General features: G+C 37.2%; 2 protein-coding genes and 1 long non-coding RNA gene across 3 annotated transcripts in view; 2 read left to right on the top strand and 1 right to left on the bottom strand.

Annotated features, from left to right (window-relative positions):
* Positions 1 to 21,996, top strand: part of LOC115452390 (igLON family member 5) — a 107,641-nt gene that overhangs the window by 49,102 nt on the left and 36,543 nt on the right. The window lies entirely within an intron of this gene.
* On the top strand, positions 277 to 1,313 carry LOC115452833 (small proline-rich protein 2H). The gene is made up of 2 exons (XM_037436570.1): positions 277 to 385; positions 742 to 1,313. The coding sequence occupies exons 1-2, from the start codon at positions 358 to 360 to the stop codon at positions 1,188 to 1,190; spliced, it is 477 nt and encodes a 158-aa protein (XP_037292467.1). The 5' UTR covers positions 277 to 357; the 3' UTR covers positions 1,191 to 1,313.
* On the bottom strand, positions 3,218 to 4,305 carry LOC115452840. Its single transcript, XR_003939520.1, has 2 exons — positions 4,264 to 4,305; positions 3,218 to 3,442 (listed from the first exon to the last, which is right to left on the bottom strand). It is a non-coding gene; the product is annotated as an uncharacterized LOC115452840 (long non-coding RNA).

The raw sequence follows: 21,996 nt of genomic DNA, 5'->3' as shown, positions 1-21,996 counted from the left end.
CGGTTTCACGATGTTTTCTTTCAAAGTTGTGTAAAAAAATACATTGAAATAAAACTTGACGGATATTATCGTGGTTATTTATTATTTTCTCCTGACGTTTCGAAGACTTTGCTTTCATGGGCTGGACAACACACATAACTTTACAAGTCAGATGCTTTTGGGTTTTGAACCTGCGAATATCCGTCTAGGCACTCCGTCGCACTCCCAACTAAGCCATCGCCGCTTTTTTTAATTCGCGTAAACATAAGAAATCTAAAACATCAATTTGTTACGTTTAACTTCTTCACTGAGCGTAAATTAGACTAAAGTTTGGTATATAAGTGCCTAACTCAATGTAAGGCTGCATTAGCGGCAAAAATGTGGCGACAAATAGTTCTGACTTTGGGTGAGTGTTATTAATAATGATTTCTAATTTTTTTTATTGCTTTGAATGACGAGACGAGCTTGCCGTTCCGATGGTAAGCGATACCGATAAACAGTAGAAACACCAACACCTTGAATTACACAGTGTTTGGTATTCCACTGCGCACGTCTGGGACATGAGATGTTAATTATTATGTCCAGTAGTTACACTGACTACTGCCAGTAAAAACTTTTATAATTCCTTTTTATTTATTCACAAATACATACATTGAATATGCTTTGTAGAGAGTCTATATCCGCTAGATCTAGTACATTATCGTCAGAAGTCTGGCTACAATGTCCTTCTAATCGGAATACAACATCTGTTCTAATTTCCAGCACTGATCAGCTTCGCAGCTGCAGCACCATGGCGCTGCTACAACACCGCTGATGGCAGCACTGTTTGTATAGGCAGGGAGGGGCAACCCTGCGTCTGCCCTCCACAGATCTGCGTTCCATGCCAGCCGACACCATGCGCATGCCCCGCCACTGTCTATACGCCAGCATGTATACCGTGTGATCCTTGTCTGCCGCCATGCCCCCCGTGTCTACCACCATGCCCCCCATGTTTGCCACCATGCCCCCCCTGTTTACCACCATGCCCCCCTTGTCTGCCACCATGCCCCCGTGTTTACCACCATGCCCCCTTGTCTGCCACCATGCCCCCCGTGTCTACCACCATGCCCCCCATGTTTGCCACCATGCCCCCCGTGTCTACCACCATGCCCCCCATGCTTACCACCATGCCCCCCTTGCGTGGCACCTTGCCAGCCATGCTATTAAATTGAAATCTGAAGAATAATTTCAATTGTGGCTTCGGACACAGAGGAGTTAAATTTATATCGAAAATTTTTGTTTCGGAAATTGTGGTATTCGTCTGTAATTAATTGGAAATAAATTATTTATTTGGATTTTGTTTTTTTTTTATATTTATTTTCTCCTTTAATCTAGGTTCGAGCATTTTTAGGGCAAAATATGCATTTGTAAGATTTACATATTATAAAAACATTAAGTAATTTCCAGGTTTTCATGTTGTCAGATAACTTAAAGAAATACACATCCAATGAACGTACCTAAATTACGGTATCTTGTTTAGAACTTGTTAAAAACCTTAAAATAATTTCTCCGTCTCAGTTTTACATACAAGACTATATTTACAAAACTTAGATTATCTCGAAATAAGGTTTCCCTGACATACCGCTTCTACGCTTAACACGGCAGTATATTAACATCAGCTAAAATAATATCTAAGTTACAATATGCGACGGATTTTTTCTAACCAAATTTTTCTTGATTGTACAACGCCGATTCAGCTGAAAACAAGCTCTTAGTCCGTAGGTGGGCTTGGCTATGCCTCAAGTACTGCGAAATTTTATTGGCGACAGGTGCTGCTTATTATAAAGCAGTCCTGGATTTGTAAATAGGCCGTATGGGCCGCGGGCTATGGGCGGCAGCCTCTTAGGGGCGGCAGATTTCAGAGGACGCTCACTCGATTGAATTAATCATTCGTTTATTTAACTTTAGTGCCTTCCAAAATACAAACAAATGGAAAATAATTAAGTATTTTAGAAACCTACATATATAAACCTACCTATATGGGGCGGCGGAAATAAAATGGCCTACACTCATAAAAAATTTAAATCCGGCACTGCTATAAGGCGGACTGCTTGTTTATTTAATCAATAAAAATAATTACAGCTTGTGACCGTGATGTATCCGACAATATTTTTTTATACAAGCACAATTATAGTAGTTGTGGGGTACAACTGGGAAAAGAGGGAATTTAGAGAAGAATGGATGGGTGGACAGGACCCTTCCTAAGTATGTGCAGTCCTTTCTTATAGGCCTCAATGTGTACTGGTAACCATGAGGCGTACACACTGAACTATGTGCCTAGAGCGACAAATGTCCCCCGTGCGGGCACGAGGTGTGAAGATCAAGCGCACAAGAACTGTCTCGGGGGCAACAAATGTATTTATATTTACGCTTATGTCGCGGACCATATGATTCCTGAACATTATTTTGGAGAACGCGGACATATTTGTTTGCCACCACAATTCACAAAAGTGATCCACAGGTGTATTGAAATCAATTGTTAATACATTATTTATATAATATCGCTTTGGGTATTCAGGGGCGGAGGTACCGATGTTATTACGGTTTTTTATATTATAAGTTTCTCCCGGCTCACTCGTAGTCACTGCGGATGCAGTGTTGCTCATCCGAAAAATCAAAGTTACAATATTTACCAACATTTTACAATTATACAATTTTGTTTTTTAAATTTAATTGTTGACGGTCCGATTTATTCACAATGAGCTCACAGTGTCTTGAAGTCTGGCAGCCGGTCTTTTGGGTTCTGATTTAATTAAATGTAGAACAGGATCCTACACTTATGCAAGCTTCTAACCATCTTCCCTATTAAAATTCGTGACCATGAAAACTACAGTCTTCGAAACGTCGGGAAAAAATAATATGAAAACCGCGATAAAATCCGTAAATTGTTTCATAATTAAATTTATTTTGTTTGAAACTTAAGCCCATATTCATAAACGTATTTATCTAAGGACGGGGCATTGCTGTGATAACAAGTCTGTTTCTCAGTGCTGACGGCATGACAGCCTTCGGAGTGCGTAGACATAGGGCCGTTGTGATTGGTTGATATTGAGATACGATTTGAATCTAGTTGGCTATCAGATAAACAACGCTGAGAAACAGACTTGTTATCACAGCAATGCTCCGTCCTTAGATAAATAACGTTTATGAATACGAGTGTTATATTTTTAACATCGATTATTAAATTAACTTAGGATAGTATTGTTTTATGGACAAATATAATTTCATTTATTAACACGTCAAAATGAACCTGCATAAATTACAAAGCCGATTGGAAAAATTAATTTATATCTTTATTGATTCTTCATGACACCGTTCAACATATTCATGGGGAACTGCAGTGGAAATCCAAGTACAGACGAGAATGGGTTGTTCCTATCACATTCCTCCGGTGGGGCACACTGCACGAGAGCCATCAGGGACACTGTAAACAAAATGCCAATTAAAAACCAACAAAAAAGTATGTAGTAAGATGGAAGATAGAGGTCGCAGGAACACGATAGATGCAGGCCGCTTTCGACAGGTCCGTCTGGAAAACTTTGGAAGAGGCCTTTGTTCAGTGGTCTTTATATGGCTGATGATGATGGAAAATAGACTTGTACTATGTTATTCGTTTTTTATATTCAAAGGCAGACCTAAAAGAGGGAAAAGGGGGGTTATCTCCCTCCTCTAGTCTGGGTCTTGATGACTACTTTTTTTACCTCTTGAAATATTTAATAGAATAAATATTTTATAGTTTTTGCTCGCGGCTTCGTTCGCGTCAGAGATGGTCGCTATCGGGCGGATATAAAATATATCCTACCACTAGCAATCATACCCCTACAGTATGAACCCTTAGTAATCCCTCATAAAATCTAGTAAGTAATCACTTCGGTCTAAATTTAGTTGCTTTTCCCTCCCCTGTCTTATTTTGTATAAAACGCAAAAGAAAGCTAGTGCTCGCTAGCTAGTGAAAGGCTGGTAGGTTAGCTAGGTTAGGGCTCATGTCCTCGCCGGTGAGGATCGCGACGCGTTACCCTTCTATTTCCCCCTACTTACCAGCCCGAGCTGGTTACTTAGGTTTGTACCTTGTCTTTATTTTAAATTTTTCCCTAATTTAAAATGTCCATAGTTATATAAGTAATTTGAATAGTTGTTTAGAAATAATAATAATTATCCTTATGCTTTGTTTTGACGTATCATAAGTGCAACTTTGTTCGCCTACGTGATAAATAAAGTATTTAATTTTATTTTAAAAATACTCACATAATATTAACATTTCCAACACAGACATATTCCAAAATTCACCGTCAAATGTATTAAAAATTAACTCTCACCTACTTATAAACTAATCTTGCTACAGAAAGCACTCAGTCTTGCTTGTTACAATGTACGCTTACACAATCCACATTGTTTTAGTATGTGGTACAATTAGTGTACATAACGCCATCTAGTCAAAATCTCTGGAACTGTAAGATTAATATTGTCAAAATTAGGAAATAATGCTCAATAATCAGACTAGATGGCGATAAATGATTCTGACTAGCGATAGCAGAATTTTCGCGACGTGCAGTCATAGTCTGATATATAATACTAGAAACGCGCAGTATATATACTATCTCCGAATAGGGACCGTCGGAGGTGCCGCGGCCGGTCACAAACATCTGCCTGACTGGAGATCTTCCCCGTCCGTAGAGGAACGCAACCATCTGTTCCTCTACAGTGGCGTTTACCTTCGCGTCGCTACAAATCTTTATCGGTATCTTATTGGTTGAATAAGCCTTGTATAGTGCATTGTTAAATTTAAACGTGGCCGTTGTTTTTTTTAATACTATCAAAGTATGAGCCATAAGAGCTGCCACAACACCAACGTGGCTAATATAATTTTGCTAGTGGTAGTATATGTTTTATATCCGTCCGGATAGCGATCGCACACAAGGTGTTAAAACCCGCCATAGTGGCCAAAGTGTCGCGTTACGGGATCAGCCTGTGTATAACCAGTAACAACAGGCCGGCATAATTGTGTCGACTGAGGGGTAATCATCTCTCGTCAGTCGACATTCTATTGGACCCCACTCCACTTACCATCAGACGCAGTGGTAACTGATTATCATTCATTTAGATTTATCGTGATAAATTTACACAACTTTTTTTCTATTTATATATATTTAATATGTTATTATTATATTTTTTATCGTAAATTAAAAACAAAATTCTTTATGGTCCGTCTTGAAAGCCGACACTAATTTTACATAAATGTGTAGTCACTGTTGTGTTTCGGTTTGAAGGACATTGTAGCCGCTAACTACTGGACATGATGATACTTAACATCTCATGTCTCAGGATGGCGAGCGCAGTGGAATACCAAACACTTTGTAATTCAAGGTGTTGGAGTTTCTTTTGTTTATCGGTCGTATCCTTTACCATCAGGCGAACGGCAAGCTCGTCTCGTCATTCAAAGCAATAAAAAATGGACCCTACTATAACCATAGTTTAAAAACCAAATACGATTGAATTCCAACGATTTTTTATTAAGAGGATTGCAAAATCAATCTGTTTCAACGCTGTTTACGAACTACGGAGACCAGACGTGTGGAAAAGTTTTGCAAAGTCCTTCAAATCGGATTTGCTGTGTGATTGCGAAGTTTCAACGATCAGTACGTGGAAGAACTTTCCTATAACAATAAGATAACTTACTATGATTTTTTTATAGTTGCACAGCAAAAATTCTTAAACTAAATATTAACATAATGATTTCTTATGATTACGCGAATGTTAGACATTAAAATTAAACTACTTTTAGGATTCTATCGTGGTATTTTTTATATTTTAGTTTTCTCCCGATGTTTCGAAGACTTTGCAGCCTTCGTGGTCACGGGGGGGACTGAGGTGTTCTTCATCCGCAAAGTCAAAGTTACAATATCTACCTACATTTTACAACTATACAACTTTTTTTAAATTTTATCTACACAGAATGGGCTCACAGTGTCTTGAAGTCTTCGAAACGTCGGGAGAAAACTAAAATATAATAAACCGCGATAGAATCCGAAAAGTAGTTTAATTTTAATAAATATTAACAGTATAAGTAGCCCGTATTATTCCAGAACATCGTTTACCCGTGCGCCAAAACAATCCGTTCAGAAATTCCCGCGTTTACATTAACAAATATCCAAACATTTACTCGAACTTTCGTTTTTTTATACATGAAAGGAAAGTGACCCTTACCTGATGGTATATGGAGTACGTTCCAATAGAATGTCGACTGATGAGAGACGATTACCCCTCAGTCGACACAATTATGTTGGAACCGGATATACACAGATCCTGGAATGCGACACATATAAATTAAATATTTAAAAGTGATCGCAATTTCGAACGCGTGGACACCTTTTTTGCTACATCCGTTAATGAAATATAGTTTATATTCTTCTCTAAATTATTTGTGCATCTGTCAAAACTTTCATTTTGTTGTTAAGCGGTCGGTCACTGGGAGAGAATGAGATATCAACGATTATGGTTGTCAAAACCTGAAAATCTGTTTAGAATAAATAATATCAGCCCTGTATTATATACTGTCCCACTGTTGGGCACGGGCCTCCTCTACTACTGAGAGGGATTAGGCCTTAGTCCACCACGCTGGCCTAGTGCGGATTGGTAGACTTCACACACCCTCAAATTTCCTATAGAGAATTTCTCAGGTATGCAGGTTTCCTCGCGATGTTTTCCTTCACCGTTAAAGCAAGCGATAATTCACAAAGAATACACACATATTTTTTTTTTAGATAAGTCAGACGTGTTTGTCCTTGGGATTTGAACCTGCGAACATTCGTCTCGGCAGTCCGTTCCACAACCAACTAGGCTATCGCTGCTGTGTTTAGAATAAGGTGGTATACATGCTACGCGTCGCGCTAACTCTGCTATCGCAAGTCAGTATCGTCTCTCGCCATCTAGCGTGATTGTTGTGCGTTATCATTACAATTTTTTCAATACCATCTCCACGTAGTTCCATTGATGTCGACGAGATGGCGGTGTACACTAATTGTACCACAAGTTCTTATATGTCTAATCTACTACGTCACTAAAGATCTATCAGCAAGGCTAGCACTATCTAAATAGTAGCGTCAGCATTTTACAGACATTGACTGATTGCTGTTAACGATTCTGTATTTATCTTGTTCGAAAGTTGGGATGTCAGAGCCAACTAGATCAAAATGTATGTGACTTAAAATAAAATAAAATGCTTTATTCATCACGCAGGCGAACATAGTTGCGTTTATAAGTCAAGGTACATGAGAATACTTAATTATTACTTATATAAAGTAGCTTATTTACCTAAAGACAATTTATATTGAACATAAAATAAATGAAAGATTATAAGGTAAACAAAGAAACTAGCTCGGGCTGGCAAGAAATTTACAAAACGGGAATAAAGGATATTCTACTATATGTTCATGGTAAATGACCCGACTGTACCTGATGGTAAGTAGGTCCAATAGAACGTCGACTGACGAGAGATGATTACCCCTCAGTCGACACAATTATGTTGGAACAGGATATACATAGATCACGCGACTCACGTGTGCCACTATGGTGGTTTTTAACACCTTGTGTATGGTCGCTTGTGTAAGTTTAGAATACTTCGGCCACATTGCCAGGAAAAGTGGAGACAATTTTGAAAAATTGCTGCTGACTGGCAAGGTGGCTGGCAAACGACCCCGGGGCAGAAACCCAATGCGTTGGTATGACCAGTTCCGGTCCACGTTAGACACCACAGTTTGCGGAGCCGTTCGCGCCGCCGAAGATAGGACAAGGTGGCGAAACATAGTCCGAACAAAAGTTCTTCAGCAAGGTCACGACCCTCAGCATTGAGGTTAATCGACGCAAGGAAGGAAGGAAGTACGGTCGCTGTCTGAGCGGATAAAAATATATCCTACCACCTTTCTTCTGTTATATGTTTGAGCATTCGTGATTTTATATCAGACATGCAGCTTTCAAAATTGTACCATGAGTGCATCGTTGTATTTTTTTTTATTGCTTTGTATGACTGACGAGACGAGCTTGCCGTTCGCCTGAATACTGCATATACAGTAGAAACACCAACACCTTGAGTTACAAAGTATTGTTTAGTATTCCACTGCGCTCGCCATCTTCAGACATAAGATGTTAAAAAAATTGACAGTTATATAAAATTAATACCATCACTAAGTTTTCTTAAATTTTCAATTAGCAATTTTTTGAATATTTTCTTTCATAAGAACCTTCTCCTGACAATAACAAACACAGCAAAAAAAAAATAGTGAATTCGGTCCAGTCGTTCACGCGTGGCGTGACCAAGGGAAATGGGATTCATTTTTATATATATGGACTATCATTATAACCTTGCTTCGGGGCACTATGTTTAGCCAGGTTGGTGGTCCAATCGCTTCCAACCTTCAGAGGATCACCCGCTGGTTTTTCAAGATTACTTAACAATTTCTTATTACTACGTGAAACAAATACTTTGTACCTTTTTAACGAAAATAACACGGATGAAGTATGAAATTTCCACAGTTATAGTTTAGAAAGAAAAACGATTTATTAGCAATTTTTTTCCGATTAACTTGATATGTATCGTTATATTATGACCAAATTACACAGATAAATAAAATAGAAATAAAAAAGCTTTTTATTCCTAGAAAAGATAAGAACAGTTAAGAATTTTTGTTTTAACTTAAGCTATTATTACCTAATATACAGTTTTTAAATTATAACTTATTTACTAATATTTATGATTTATTAAGTTAGGTTACGCTTAGTATTAAATTTTTTATTTATTATGGGTTTTCCGTGGAGGGGCCACGGGTAAAAGCCTCCCCCAAAGATTTCCAGCGCTCTCTAATCTGAGCTTTCTGTATCCAATCATGACCCGCTGTCCTGATAATCTCATCTTGCCACCTCGTAAGCGGTCTTCCTCTGTAGCGTTTGCCTGGCCCGGTCCATGTCGTCATTCTTTTTGTCCAGCGATCGTCTTGCAAACACGCTACATAACCCACCCATTACACAGAATCATTCCAAATTGTAGCCTATGTGTTATTCTGATGTATAACCAATATTACTGTAAAGTTTCATCCAAATCCGTTCCGTAGTTTTTTCATGAAAGAGGAACAAATATACATACCTACATCCATACATCCATCTTCACAAACTTTCGCATTTATAAAATTAGTAGAATATGGAGAAGAAGTTCTTTGTGAATTTATCGTTCGCTTTAACGGTGAAGGAAAACATCGTGAGGAAACCTGCACATCTGAGAAGTTCTCTATAGGAATTTCGAAGGTGTGTGAAGTCTACCAATCCGCACTAGGCCAGCGTGGTGGACTAAGGCCTAATCCCTCTCAGTAGTAGAGGAGGCCCGTGCTCAGCAGTGGGCAAGTATATAATACAGGGCTGATATTATTATGGAGAAGAAGTGTAGAAAGATGATAGTTTTATAACACGCATTAGAAATAAATTAAATTTAAAAAAATAACTTTACACTACCGTATATTTGCCACTCTTTTGTTTATGGTTAACGTCTGTGGTGGTCGATATAAAATAAAAAAATGTAAGTTTCGAACAAAATATTAATTTTATATAACTGTCAATTGTTTGAAATAACTGTCAGCGATTGACAGAATGCGCGCTGCAAATTCATAGTTAAGACGGGACAACTAGTATATCAATAAAAAATAATTTTAATTTTACACGCCCTAATGCCACTACTCTTAGAGAATTCGTCGCATCGACTTCACAATTTCAGTAATACACTCACGCAAACGCCATATTCGTAAGATCAGAAAAGTAAAACTGAGATTTTTAGTGAAAATATTCGCCATTCATTGACGATCTTTGGTTTAGTATTGCAGAGGTAATGACGAGTATATGGTTTAATTTGCTTAAATCTTTTTTTAAAGACCTTGGACTAAATTTAACTACCATTTCGCCCCGTACGTCCGCATTCGCGGGTCACTCACTTCACGATATCAAAATATGTTTTTACTAAAACCCTTCCGACGCAGCAACCGACAAAACATGACACATCTTCCCTGACACCATAGTCGGAACAATTCGAGGAGTCTGCGCGCACAAAATGTTTATTTATTTAAAATAAACATTTATATGATAATTAAGACACAAAACAGATTACAATCATAAACAATAAAAAAATATAAAATATACAAACATGAAACTCGATTGTGTTTCTTTCGCGCTCATATACTAGTTAATTACTTAAATGGGGACTTAATTACTTAAATGGGGACTAAGATAAAATTAGAACTATTGAGTAGTGTATAGTTAAAATCAAACAAGAAAATAGTATTAATGTAACTTAATAAGAAATAACTAACTAATGCCGGTAAATATTAGTTGTTTTCGACTTCTTGGGAATGATCCATACTAAGATGTTTTTATTACATAGATACGTTGTCCGAGCTCAATACTGGCAAGACGAAAGCAAGGCAGGTAATTGCCCGACATTCACTTAGTCAACCTCCAATCACTGTCGCGGGTAGTCGGCTTACTAACTTTGGTATTTATATAAATAAAATACCTTCCTGTGTTTTTAGACAATGTACAAATTATACTCCAACTGTGAATGAAAAAAACGTTTCATTTCATATGTTAGAAATAAGTATACACTATTTAACTTATTTTTTTAACTAATAAATGCATTTTACTCGACTGTCAAGGCGAGGCGGCGGTCGATGCTCGGGCCCACTCGGGCACACTCGGGCCCACTCGGGCCGTATCAATGCGAGCTGCTAGGGCGGTACATGTGACTATAGTAAATACTGCGCTGTTTTTATGTGCAATTTTGTTAGTCTATGACGCGTCTGTTTGTAAAACGTTATTGGATCCAAAAATATATTTATCGGAATTTATCCGAAGCGGAGTCTCGCCACTAGGTTTAATTTATGCAATGACCTGTAAATAGACTTACCCCGTAAACTAGACTCTTAAACATGCCCGTTTTAAATACCATTAAAATCTTCCAAAAATATTTCTTTTGTGTCTTTTCATAAAATATTTCCCATTTATTCATGAAAGTTTTATAATAAACTTTTCAAACGAAATAGTGAATGGTGGTTATACTTCATTTACAGTCCGTTCTGCTCGGCGGTTCCCAAACTTTGTCTATGATCACTCGTTTATTTTCCATAGACAATATGGCGGATTTAACATTTCATTAATGAAATCGCGTTCTTATTTACCTCTGCTAATATTGTGCTAAAATTTTCCATGAATAACGAGTATATCATATCATCCCTGTGCTATATATTGTCCCACTACTGGATGCGGCCGTCCTCTACTACTGAGAGGGATTAGGCTTTCACATAACCTCAAAATTTTTATAGAGAACTTCTTAGGTTGCAACGACGTTGTATTGTACTAATCGGAAAAAATGGCCGCTGTCACATTTACAGTTGCTGAGTTCAACAATTTTTCACTAGATGGCGCTAAACAACATTTATTAATTTTATATAACGCTGTTAGTGTGACATATGGGCATAGATATTTTGCTACCGCTAGTTAACTCCACCCCCCTCCCGCCCCTAATAAAATACGTAGCTACGCCAATTAATACACAGTTATTTCATTGGTTCGTTCTTAGTTGTATCTCGCGGTACAAATACCTTGTTGATGTTTTCAGTCATGGTTCAGTGAACTAATATTGGGTTTTTCTACACAGTATCTCATCAGCCTACAACTGTCCACTGCTGAACATAGGCCTCCCCAGAGCGCGCCACGTTGCTCGGTTAGTATCAGGGGCCTTATTCTCTATCCCGCACGTTATTTAAACAGTCCGTAACAAGCACGTAACACAACGCATCACGTTTAGGACTATAGAAATTTGGCTTACAGAATACCATTCCACGCACAATTCTCGAAGATAACATGACACGGCCGCGTTACGCGTTTACACTATCATACAGAATAAGGGCCCAGGTCTGAGTCTGGAATTGTACCCGGTAATAATTTCGTTATCTAATACTTGAGATCTAAGCATTTAAAGCCATTGGTCCTGCTGATCTCTCTCCGGTCATGTCTCACCGGACTATGAGAAGGAACAGAGAATGCTTGTGTATTGCACACTCGTGTACTATAATATCTCCTGCGTGGCTGATCTTCGTTGAAATTAGCCGCCGTAGCCGAAATTCGGCTAGGATTTTCATTCTCTTGAGATCTAACTTAGCTGACGAAATGAGTTGTCAATCCCGTGTAAAATGCTGTTCTTAACCTAACCCAAACATCTAGAATATACCAACAAATTCAGTTTTTATTTATTAGTTTAAAGTGGTTCAAAGGATTCGTTATTTCAGGATTTAATCCCTCAGGATATTGCGGCTTCACATACGTTTGCATACAGAACCGTTTATACCCCACGGACTTGGTTTAAATGTACGTTAATTTAGATTAAAGTCCTCACGTCCAAGACTAAATTGGTCTTGTTATTAGTAAAGTAAAATGTACTAAACTTTAAATAGTCTTATTAATTAACTTTAATTTTACGAGCATATAAATGAACTGCTCTCAAAAATAATAAACCAATTGTATTTTTTCTCCTCTCCTTATCATGTATTTTTAGCTTAAACTGATTTTGAAAAGAGCAGCACCAGAGTCCTTGCCCGTTCTCTGGCGAGAACTGCACGAACAGGTAGAGTTAATATTAACGGAATCTAAATTATGTATAACATTTGACAGGTTCAAATAAATCATTTCATTTCGTTTCAGAGAAATCTATGACATTGCTTACACTATGTGTTCGGGCGCACTGTGTGTACTCATTTTTTTATGTGCCATTATAGGCAGGGTAAAAGGTCTCGATGGCAAAACCCGATGCACTGGTCGGACCAAATCCGCTCCGCTCTTGACAGCAACATGTACGAAGCAATCCACGTTACAGAGAACCGGCACCATTAGCGCAGTATAGTCCGGAATAAAATGATCCGTGTAGGAGGTCACGACCCAGCATTGAGGACATCCACGCAAGAAGAAGAATAGGCAGACCAGCTAGCACCCCGCCCTAATGGTAAGCTGCTCATGGACTCGGCGATACCAGGGCCACACATAAGCCGATGTCTACCGAAATTACCGATTTTACTATTGACCAGCTGACCCGACAGACGTTGTCCCGTTCTAACTATGAATTTGCAGCGCACATTCTGTCAATCGCTGACAGTTATTTCAAATAATTGACAGTTATATAAAATTAATATTTTCGTTGTTTTTTTAATTTTCTAATATTCCGCGCATTTTTTTGATCTTTTTCATTCATAAGAACCTTCTCCTGACCATAACAAACACAACAAAAAAAATAGTGAAATCAGTCCAGCCGTTCACGCGTGATGGCGTGACCAAGGGAAATAGGGATTCATTTTTATATGTATAGATGGAATATGACCTCAAAGTTTGAGAGCCACTGCGCTATCTAATTGACGCGAACTTTTTAATTAAACCAGTTCTAGAGAACCCAAACATTTAAATGACCGTTTTTATAAATGAGACGGCCTGATGAGTCGGTAAATAACAACTTTGAATTACATTACTATTCGGTTACTTCAAACTTGAGACATTTAGTCGGTTTATTTTGATGTAGCTGTTATAGCGAGTGTAACTGGACATAATAAGACTTAACATATCATGTCTCAGGCTAGCGAGCGCAGTGGAATACCAAATTGTAATTCAAAGAGTTGGTGTTTTTAGTTAAAATACTATATTTCGCATTTTATATTTCAAATATACGATTTAAAAACATTTTGTATACGATATCTATACTATTATATAAAGCTGAAGAGTTTGTTTGTTTGTCTGTTTGAACGCGCTAATCTCAGGAACTACCAGTCCAAATTGAAAAATTCTTTTTGCATTGGATAGCCCTTTGTTTGTGGAGTACTATAGGCTATATATCATCACGCTATGACCAATAGGAGCGGAGCAGTAATGACTAATCTCAGGAACTACCGGTTCGAACTGGAAAATTATTTTTGTGTTGGATAGCTCTTTATTACTGTAGTGCTATAGGCTATATATCATCACGCTATGACCAATAGGAGCGGAGCAGTAATGACTAATCTCAGGAACTACCGGTTCGAACTGAAAAATTCTTTTTGTGTTGGATAGCTCTTTATTAGTGTAGTGCTATAGGCTATATATCATCACGCTATGACCAATAGGAGCGGAGCAGTAATGGCTAATCTCAGGAACTACCGGTTCAAACTGAAAAAATATTTTTGTGTTGGATAGTTCTTTGTTCGTGGAGTACTATGGGGTATGTATCATCACGCTATGACCAATAGGAGCGGATCAGAAATGGCTAATCTCAGGAACTATCAGATCGAACTGAAAAAAATATTTTTGTGTTGGATAGCACTTTGTTCCTGGAGTGCTATAGGCTATATATCATCACGCTATGACTAATAGGAGCGGAGCAGTAATGAAACATGTTGCAAAAACGGGGAAAAATTATTAGTTTTGAGAGCTTCCGTTGCGTGCGCTGCGTAAACGATTAAAGTTATGCAACAATGATGTATGACGGGATTATTCCTCTTAAAAGTTCTAAAAATATATTATAAAACAAAGTCCCCGCTGCATCTGTCTGCCTGAACGTGTTAAACTCAAAAACTACCCAACGTATTAAGATGAAATTTGGTATGGAGACAGTTTGAGAGGCTCCCGGGAAACTACTACTTTTATAACGGAAAACTTTAGCCTGAAAAACTTTATAACGCGGGCGGAGCCGCGGGCAAAAGCTAGTTTTAAATAAATTTATAAATTTATAGCTAGCTTTTGCTCGCGGCTTCGCCTGCGTGCAAGAGTTTTCCGTGATAAAAGTCCCGATATATAGTTCAGGGATAAAAACCCTATATCCTTACTAGGGTCTCAATCTCCATACCAAGTTTCATCGAAATACGTTTAGATTTTGAGTTTATCGTGTTCAGGCAGACAGATGCGGAAACCAACAGTAATCATTATATTTCAATAAATTTACATAAAACCGTAATGTTCTTACCTAAACGTTCCTCAGGCATTGCACTATCTTTCAGTAAAATTCGTACAAAAATCACGTTTTACAAATAGACGCGTCATACACTAACAAAATTGCACATAAAAACAGCGCATTATTTACTATAGTCACAGCCCTAGCGGCTCGCATTGATACGGCCCGAGTGGGCCCGAGTGTGCCCGAACGGGTCCGAGCGTCGACCGCCCCGTCGCCATGACAGTCGATTAAAATGCATTTATTAGTTAAAAAATAAGTTAAATAGTGCATACTTATTACTAACGTATGAAATGAAACGTTTTTTTCATTCACAGTTGGAGTATAATTTGTACATCGTCTAAAAACACATTTATAAAAATACAAAAAGTTAGTAAGCCGACTAGCCGCGACAGTGGTTGAAGGTTGACTAAGTGAATGTCGGGCAATTAGCTTGCTTTCGTCTTGCCAGTGTTGGGCTCGGACAACGTATCTATGTAATAAAAACACCTTAGCAAAAATCCGTTCAGTAGATTTTGGGAAAATCGATCATATACATACAGCTTTTGGAGACTTTGTTCTATTATATATAAATTTGTATTTTAATTAAAGCAAAGCATGTATATTTCTCCGTTACCCCATGATAAATACGCCATTTTTAATCAGAGAATAATGGGGCAATCAATCATGTACCGACAAATTGTGCGCACTCATTGCGTATTACCTGATGATTGATATCTTCCCTCACATCAATATCAGGTAATATTTACCCTACATTACACACTAGTTCGGCTCGCGGCTTTGCGTGGACCGTATGATAGAATGGAAAAGTAGTCTAGTACATCTTTATGGTTCATGTTTTCTCTGTAACAAAAAATGAATATTTTTTTATTGCTTTGAATGACGATACGAGCTTGCCAGCGATACCTATAAACAGCAGAAACACCAACACCTTGAATTACGAAGTGTTTGGTATACAACTGCGCTCGTCTGAGACATGAGATGTTAATTATTATGTCCAGTAGTTACACTGGCTACAATGTTCTTCAAATCGGAACACAACAGTAACAACACACTGCTGCTTGGCGGCAGAACTAGACATTGCGGCGGTACCTACTCAGTCGGACTCTCACATATGAGAGAACTACCAACATTAAAGTACGTATGAATACGCGTACGTCGGTAGAACAAAAACATTTTTACCCCAAAAAATTTACCCCGTAGATTTTACCAACAAACCCATTACCTCAGGGGCGCGAATTCCTCAGGGGTATCAACATTTCTACCCCATGTTCGGTGTAACATTAATCATGATTGTTTATTGATATTAAGGTTGGATAATTTTTTATTGATATTTATTACAAAATGTTCGTCAAGGCTTCGACGTAATGACCTTTGTAAAAGCTCCACTTTGCGCTCCCCGGACAAAAAGTAACCGAAATTAAATACAGGATATGATACCGTCCTTATACTTGAGGTTAAAATGTCTCCTTAGTTCATTATTTTGTCTCCCGCATTGCTATTAGACAAGTGGACAATTAATGTTTCCAACTCTTCCCTATCTTTCTATTTCAATAATTTCGTTGCGGGATAAAAACAGATTAGTGTTCCCTGAGACTCGTCGAGCTTTACCGATTGGTGGCAATTTCGTGCCACTCATTGACGTATATTCTATAGATACAACCATATAAACTATTTGTTCAAAATCTGAACAAAATAGCAACCAAAAAGTCACTGTTATAACCTATTTATTCCCTTGAACAACAAATAATTTTACTTATTTAGCTAATATTTTTTATTCAAATGCAGGTTTACACTTAGACTCGCGTTTTTATATTATGAGCGCCACTCCGTACACAACCACAAGCATCAATATTGACCACACTAAAATCAGTTTGAATGGATGACAGTTCAATTCAGTTGAACACAGTGAATGTTGGGAACGCCAAATCTATTACGTAGTATATATATATGTCGATGGTGCCACTGCTGATCCTGGTTAGTTTTGTAGTGATGGGTGTGAAGGCGGGAAAGTCTCTATATGCTAAATTTCACTCAAATCTGTTCGGCAGTTGATGCATTAACAGACACCGACTTTAGTAAGAACAATGAAAATACTATACGTGAATAATACGGATAAGTCCAAAGAATGATTTATTATTGAGCACTTGTTTTAAAAATAAAATAAAAATAAAATAATATACTTTATTTATCACGTAGGCGAACAAAGTTGCACTTATAATACGTCAAAACAATGAATAAGAATAATTATTATTATTTCTAAACAACTATTAAAATTACTTATATAACTATGGACATTTTAAATTAGAAATAAAATTTATAATAAAGACAAGGTAGTACAAACCGAAATAACCAGCTCAGGCTGGCAGGTGGGGGGAAACGACTTCACCTAAGATATTTGTATAATAATAATAATAATATCAGCCCTGTATTATACACTGACACACTGCTGAGCACGGGCCTCCTCTACTACTGAGAGGGATTAGGCCTTAGTCCACCACGCTGGCCTAGTGCGGATTGGTAGACTTCACACACCTTCGAAATTCCTATAGAGAACTTCTCAGATGCGCAGGTTTCCTCACGATGTTTTCCTTCACCGTTAAAGCGAACGATAAATTCACAAAGGATACACACATGATTTTAGAAAAGTCAGAGGTGTGTTTGAGTTTTGAACCTGCGGACATTCGTCTTGGCAGTCCGTTCCACACCCTACTAGGCTATCGCCGCTATTATAAGATATTTATATTTTTAAATTTTATTAGACCTAAAAGGTCCTATAACAGAAACATCTACAAACTTACGTATTTATAAATCGAACCTTAACCGATAAAAAGTGAGTTACCCCTTCGCAGTTTTTACCCCATATTTTTTTATGAAATCCGCTCTGCTAATTCATTTTCTCCCCTAGTAACCTCGCTTAGTAGTAGTTTGTCTGTCCGTGTGGACGGTCGATTATACCCCTGTTACGGGGTAATAAGTACGTAGCGATCTCGAATAGTGAATATAAAATAGGAATTGTAATTGACGTTATAAAATAATAAACGTGTTTTTTGTTCTGAGCTTATTTGTTCCAATATAATTTTACATGTTATTGTCAAAGGACTATTTTTACGGGGTAAAGTGTCTGAATGTTTATCTATAATTTATCATATACAAATTTTACCAAAGAAACATACAAAGTGAAAAGTGTTATGTGATTGTATTTTTAATGGTATTGAAAGTGTTAGTATGAATTAAACTGTTTTATTGTGGACATTTTTTTTATTAAATAACAATTTACACGTTTCAAATATTAAATGACGATTTAAGACTATATATTTGCTGTGAGTATGTACCTAATGTATTTTTATATTATTATTGGCTAATAGCGAATTAGTTCCTACGTGTCTATGTTAAAAAATATTACAGTATTTTATTTTTATATAGTTTGTGATGTAAATAAATGTTTTACTCAAAATTTCTCAGACAGCTTGGATCTTGAAGACCAGCTCTAATCACCCGGCTCCGTGCCAAGCACTAATGATATGTACTTATATATTTATAACCAGATGACTGGTGGTCTGATCGGCACAAGAATTCACAAAATGCGCCGGGTTAAGAGTACTTAATTTTATTAAAATTGTTTAGCAGTCCATACGGGACATATATAAACAGAAAAATAATAATATCAGCCTTGTATTATATACTGTCCTACTGCTGCACGGACCTCCTCTACTACTAAGAGGGATTAGGCCTTAGTCCACCACGCTGTAGTGCGGGTAGACTTCACACATTCTCAAATTTCCTGTAGAGAACTTCTCAGGTATGCAGGTTTCCTCACGATTTTTTCCTTCACCGTTAAAGCAAGCGATAATTCACAAAGAATACACATATGATTTTTAAAAGTCAGAGGTGTGTACCCTTGTGATTTAAACCTACAGACATGTAAATACACGTTTATTTTTATTTATCAAATTATAGTTATATCTTTTTTATGTGTGCAAGGCAAAGTGACCCCACTGCACCTGATGGTAAGTGGGGTCCAATAGAATGTCGACTGACGAGAGATGATTACCCCTCGGCAGTCGACACAATTATGTCGGCCTGCTGGAACCGAATATACACTGATCCCGGAACGCGACAACCGTGGGCCACTATGGCGGGTTTTAACTCCTTGTGTACGGTCACTATTCGGGCGGATATATAATATATTCTACCATCAACAATCTGTTTCACCTTTTATAATGTATGCTTAGCCCACTCTTTAGCGCGACATACTTCAATACAAATTATTTTACAAACTGACGTCGCCCTAAAGCAAGATTCAAACATTTAAAAGTTTCTAAAGAATTTGCTCCCTCGAACGCTTTCTAAAGTCAAGTGGATTTATTGTCTAAGTTCTAAGACGGAATTTTATTATTAGGTTGGTCTATTGAAGTCCGGTGATATATCACCCTTGTCACTGAGGGTGAGCAGAAATTGTAAAATTTGGCGACGGTGTTTTGTTAAACTTATAAACCTATTAGCTTTTTTTTTTTACTTACTTGATATGTATCGTAATATTATTACTACATTACACAAAATCATTATAAATCGTAGCCTATGTGTTATTCTGATGTATAACCAATATTACTGTAAAGTTTCATCCCAATCCGTTCAGTAGTTTTTTCGTGAACGAGGAACAAACATACATCCATCCACCTGTGTGAAGTTAGCAAGTGAGTTTAATATATAATTTTTTTTATATTGCCAAAGGATTGTACTAGGTTAGTACCGGATTGTACCGTTTTTTATTTTGTTTGTACCTTGTAGGGCTAGGAGATATGGTGTACTGAAAGTTTTGTCAATCAACGCCTTGAGTATAGTAACATAAACTCGCGGCATTTGCAAACCAAGCATCATTTTAATGATTTTATAACTGAATATAATGAAGGAATACATCTCTCAGTGGTAAAATATCTCTGTAACATGGTACAATCCGAAATGAGGGAGTACAAACGACTGAAATGCACGAAATTCGTAGAAAATTATGATTTTTTTCCAAGTACGGCCATTTTGAAAAAAATCACCCTTGTGATGATTTTATCGCTGAATGATGGATGAATATGTCTTTACAGAGGTACAATCCCTCTCTAACAGAGTACAATCCGAAATGAGGTGAGTACAAACGACGGAAATGCACGAAATTCGTAGAAAATTATTATTTATAAATAAAGTACGGCCATTTTCAAATAAATAATCATTGTGATGATTTTATAGCTGAAAATGATTGACGAATACCTCTTTCAGAGGTACAATCCCTCTCTAACAGAGTACAACCCGAAATGAGGGAGTGCAAACGACGGAAATGCACGAATTTCGTAGAAAATTATTATTTATAAATAAAGTACGGCCATTTTCAAATAAATAATCATTGTGATGATTTTATAGCTGAAAATGATTGACGAATACCTCTTTCAGAGGTACAATCCCTCTCTAACAGACGACAATCCGAAATGAGGTAGTACAAACGACGGAAATGCACGAAATTCGTAGAAAATTATGATTTTTTTCCAAGTACGGCCATTTTGAAAAAAATCACCCTTGTGATGATTTGATCGCTGAATGTGATGGATGAATATGTCCTTCAGAGGTACAATCCCTCTCTAACAGAGTACAATCCGAAATGAGGGAGTACAAACGACGGAAATGCACGAAATTCGTAGAAAATTATTATTTATAAATAAAGCACGGCCATTTTCAAATAAATAATCATTGTGATGATTTTATAGCTGAAAATGATTGACGAATACCTCTTTCAGAGGTACAATCCCTCTCTAACAGAGTACAATCCGAAATGAGGGAGTACAACCGGCGGAAATGCACGAAATTCGTAGAAAATTATGATTTCTTTCCAAGTACGGCCATTTTCAAATAAATAATCATTCTGATGATTTTATAGCTGAATGTGATGGATGAATATGTCCTTCAGAGGTACAATCCCTCTCTAACAGAGTACAATCCGAAATGAGGGAGTACAAACGACGGAAATGCACGAAATTCGTAGAAAATTATTATTTATAAATAAAGCACGGCCATTTTCAAATAAATAATCATTGTGATGATTTTATAGCTGAAAATGATTGACGAATACCTCTTTCAGAGGTACAATCCCTCTCTAACAGAGTACAACCCGAAATGAGGGAGTACAAACGACGGAAATGCACGAAATTGGTAGAAAATTATGATTTTTCCAAGTACGGCCATTTTGAAATAAATAAACATTGTGATGATTTTATCGCTGAATGTGATGGATGAATATGTCTTTCAGAGGTACAATCCCTCTCTAACAGAGTACAATCCGAAATGAGGGAGTACAAACGACGGAAATGCACGAAATTGGTAGAAAATTATTATTTATAAATAAAGTACGGCCATTTTCAAATAAATAATCATTGTGATTATTTTATAGCTGAAAATGATTGACGAATACCTCTTTCAGAGGTACAATCCCTCTCTAACAGAGTACAATCCGAAATGAGGGAGTACAACCGGCGGAAATGCACGAAATTCGTAGAAAATTATGATTTCTTTCCAAGTACGGCCATTTTCAAATAAATAATCATTCTGATGATTTTATAGCTGAATGTGATGGATGAATACCTCTTTCAGAGGTACAATCCCTCTCTAACAGAGTAAAATACGAAATGAGGGTAGTACAAACGACGGAAATGCACGAAATTGGTAGAAAATTATTATTTATAAATAAAGTACGGCCATTTTCAAATAAATAATCATTGTGATGATTTTATAGCTGAAAATGATTGACGAATACCTCTTTCAGAGGTACAATCCCTCTCTAACAGAGTACAATCCGAAATGAGGGAGTACAAACGACGGAAATGCACGAAATTGGTAGAAAATTATTATTTATAAATAAAGTACGGCCATTTTCAAATAAATAATCATTGTGATGATTTTATAGCTGAAAATGATTGACGAATACCTCTTTCAGAGGTACA

This window comes from Manduca sexta, chromosome 1, assembly GCF_014839805.1.
Source record: "Manduca sexta isolate Smith_Timp_Sample1 chromosome 1, JHU_Msex_v1.0, whole genome shotgun sequence".
NCBI classification, from domain to species: domain Eukaryota; kingdom Metazoa; phylum Arthropoda; class Insecta; order Lepidoptera; family Sphingidae; genus Manduca; species Manduca sexta.
The sequence above is the reverse complement of the archived record's forward strand: the minus strand, read 5'-3'. Positions and strand labels throughout refer to the sequence as shown.

Excerpts from the sequence above, each read along its gene's own strand:
- LOC115452833 (XM_037436570.1), top strand. The coding sequence starts at position 358 with ATGTGGCGACAAATAGTTCTGACTTTGG. Across the intron at positions 386-741 it reads ACAAATAGTTCTGACTTTGG|CACTGATCAGCTTCGCAGCT; the intron begins GTGAGTGTTATT and ends TCTAATTTCCAG.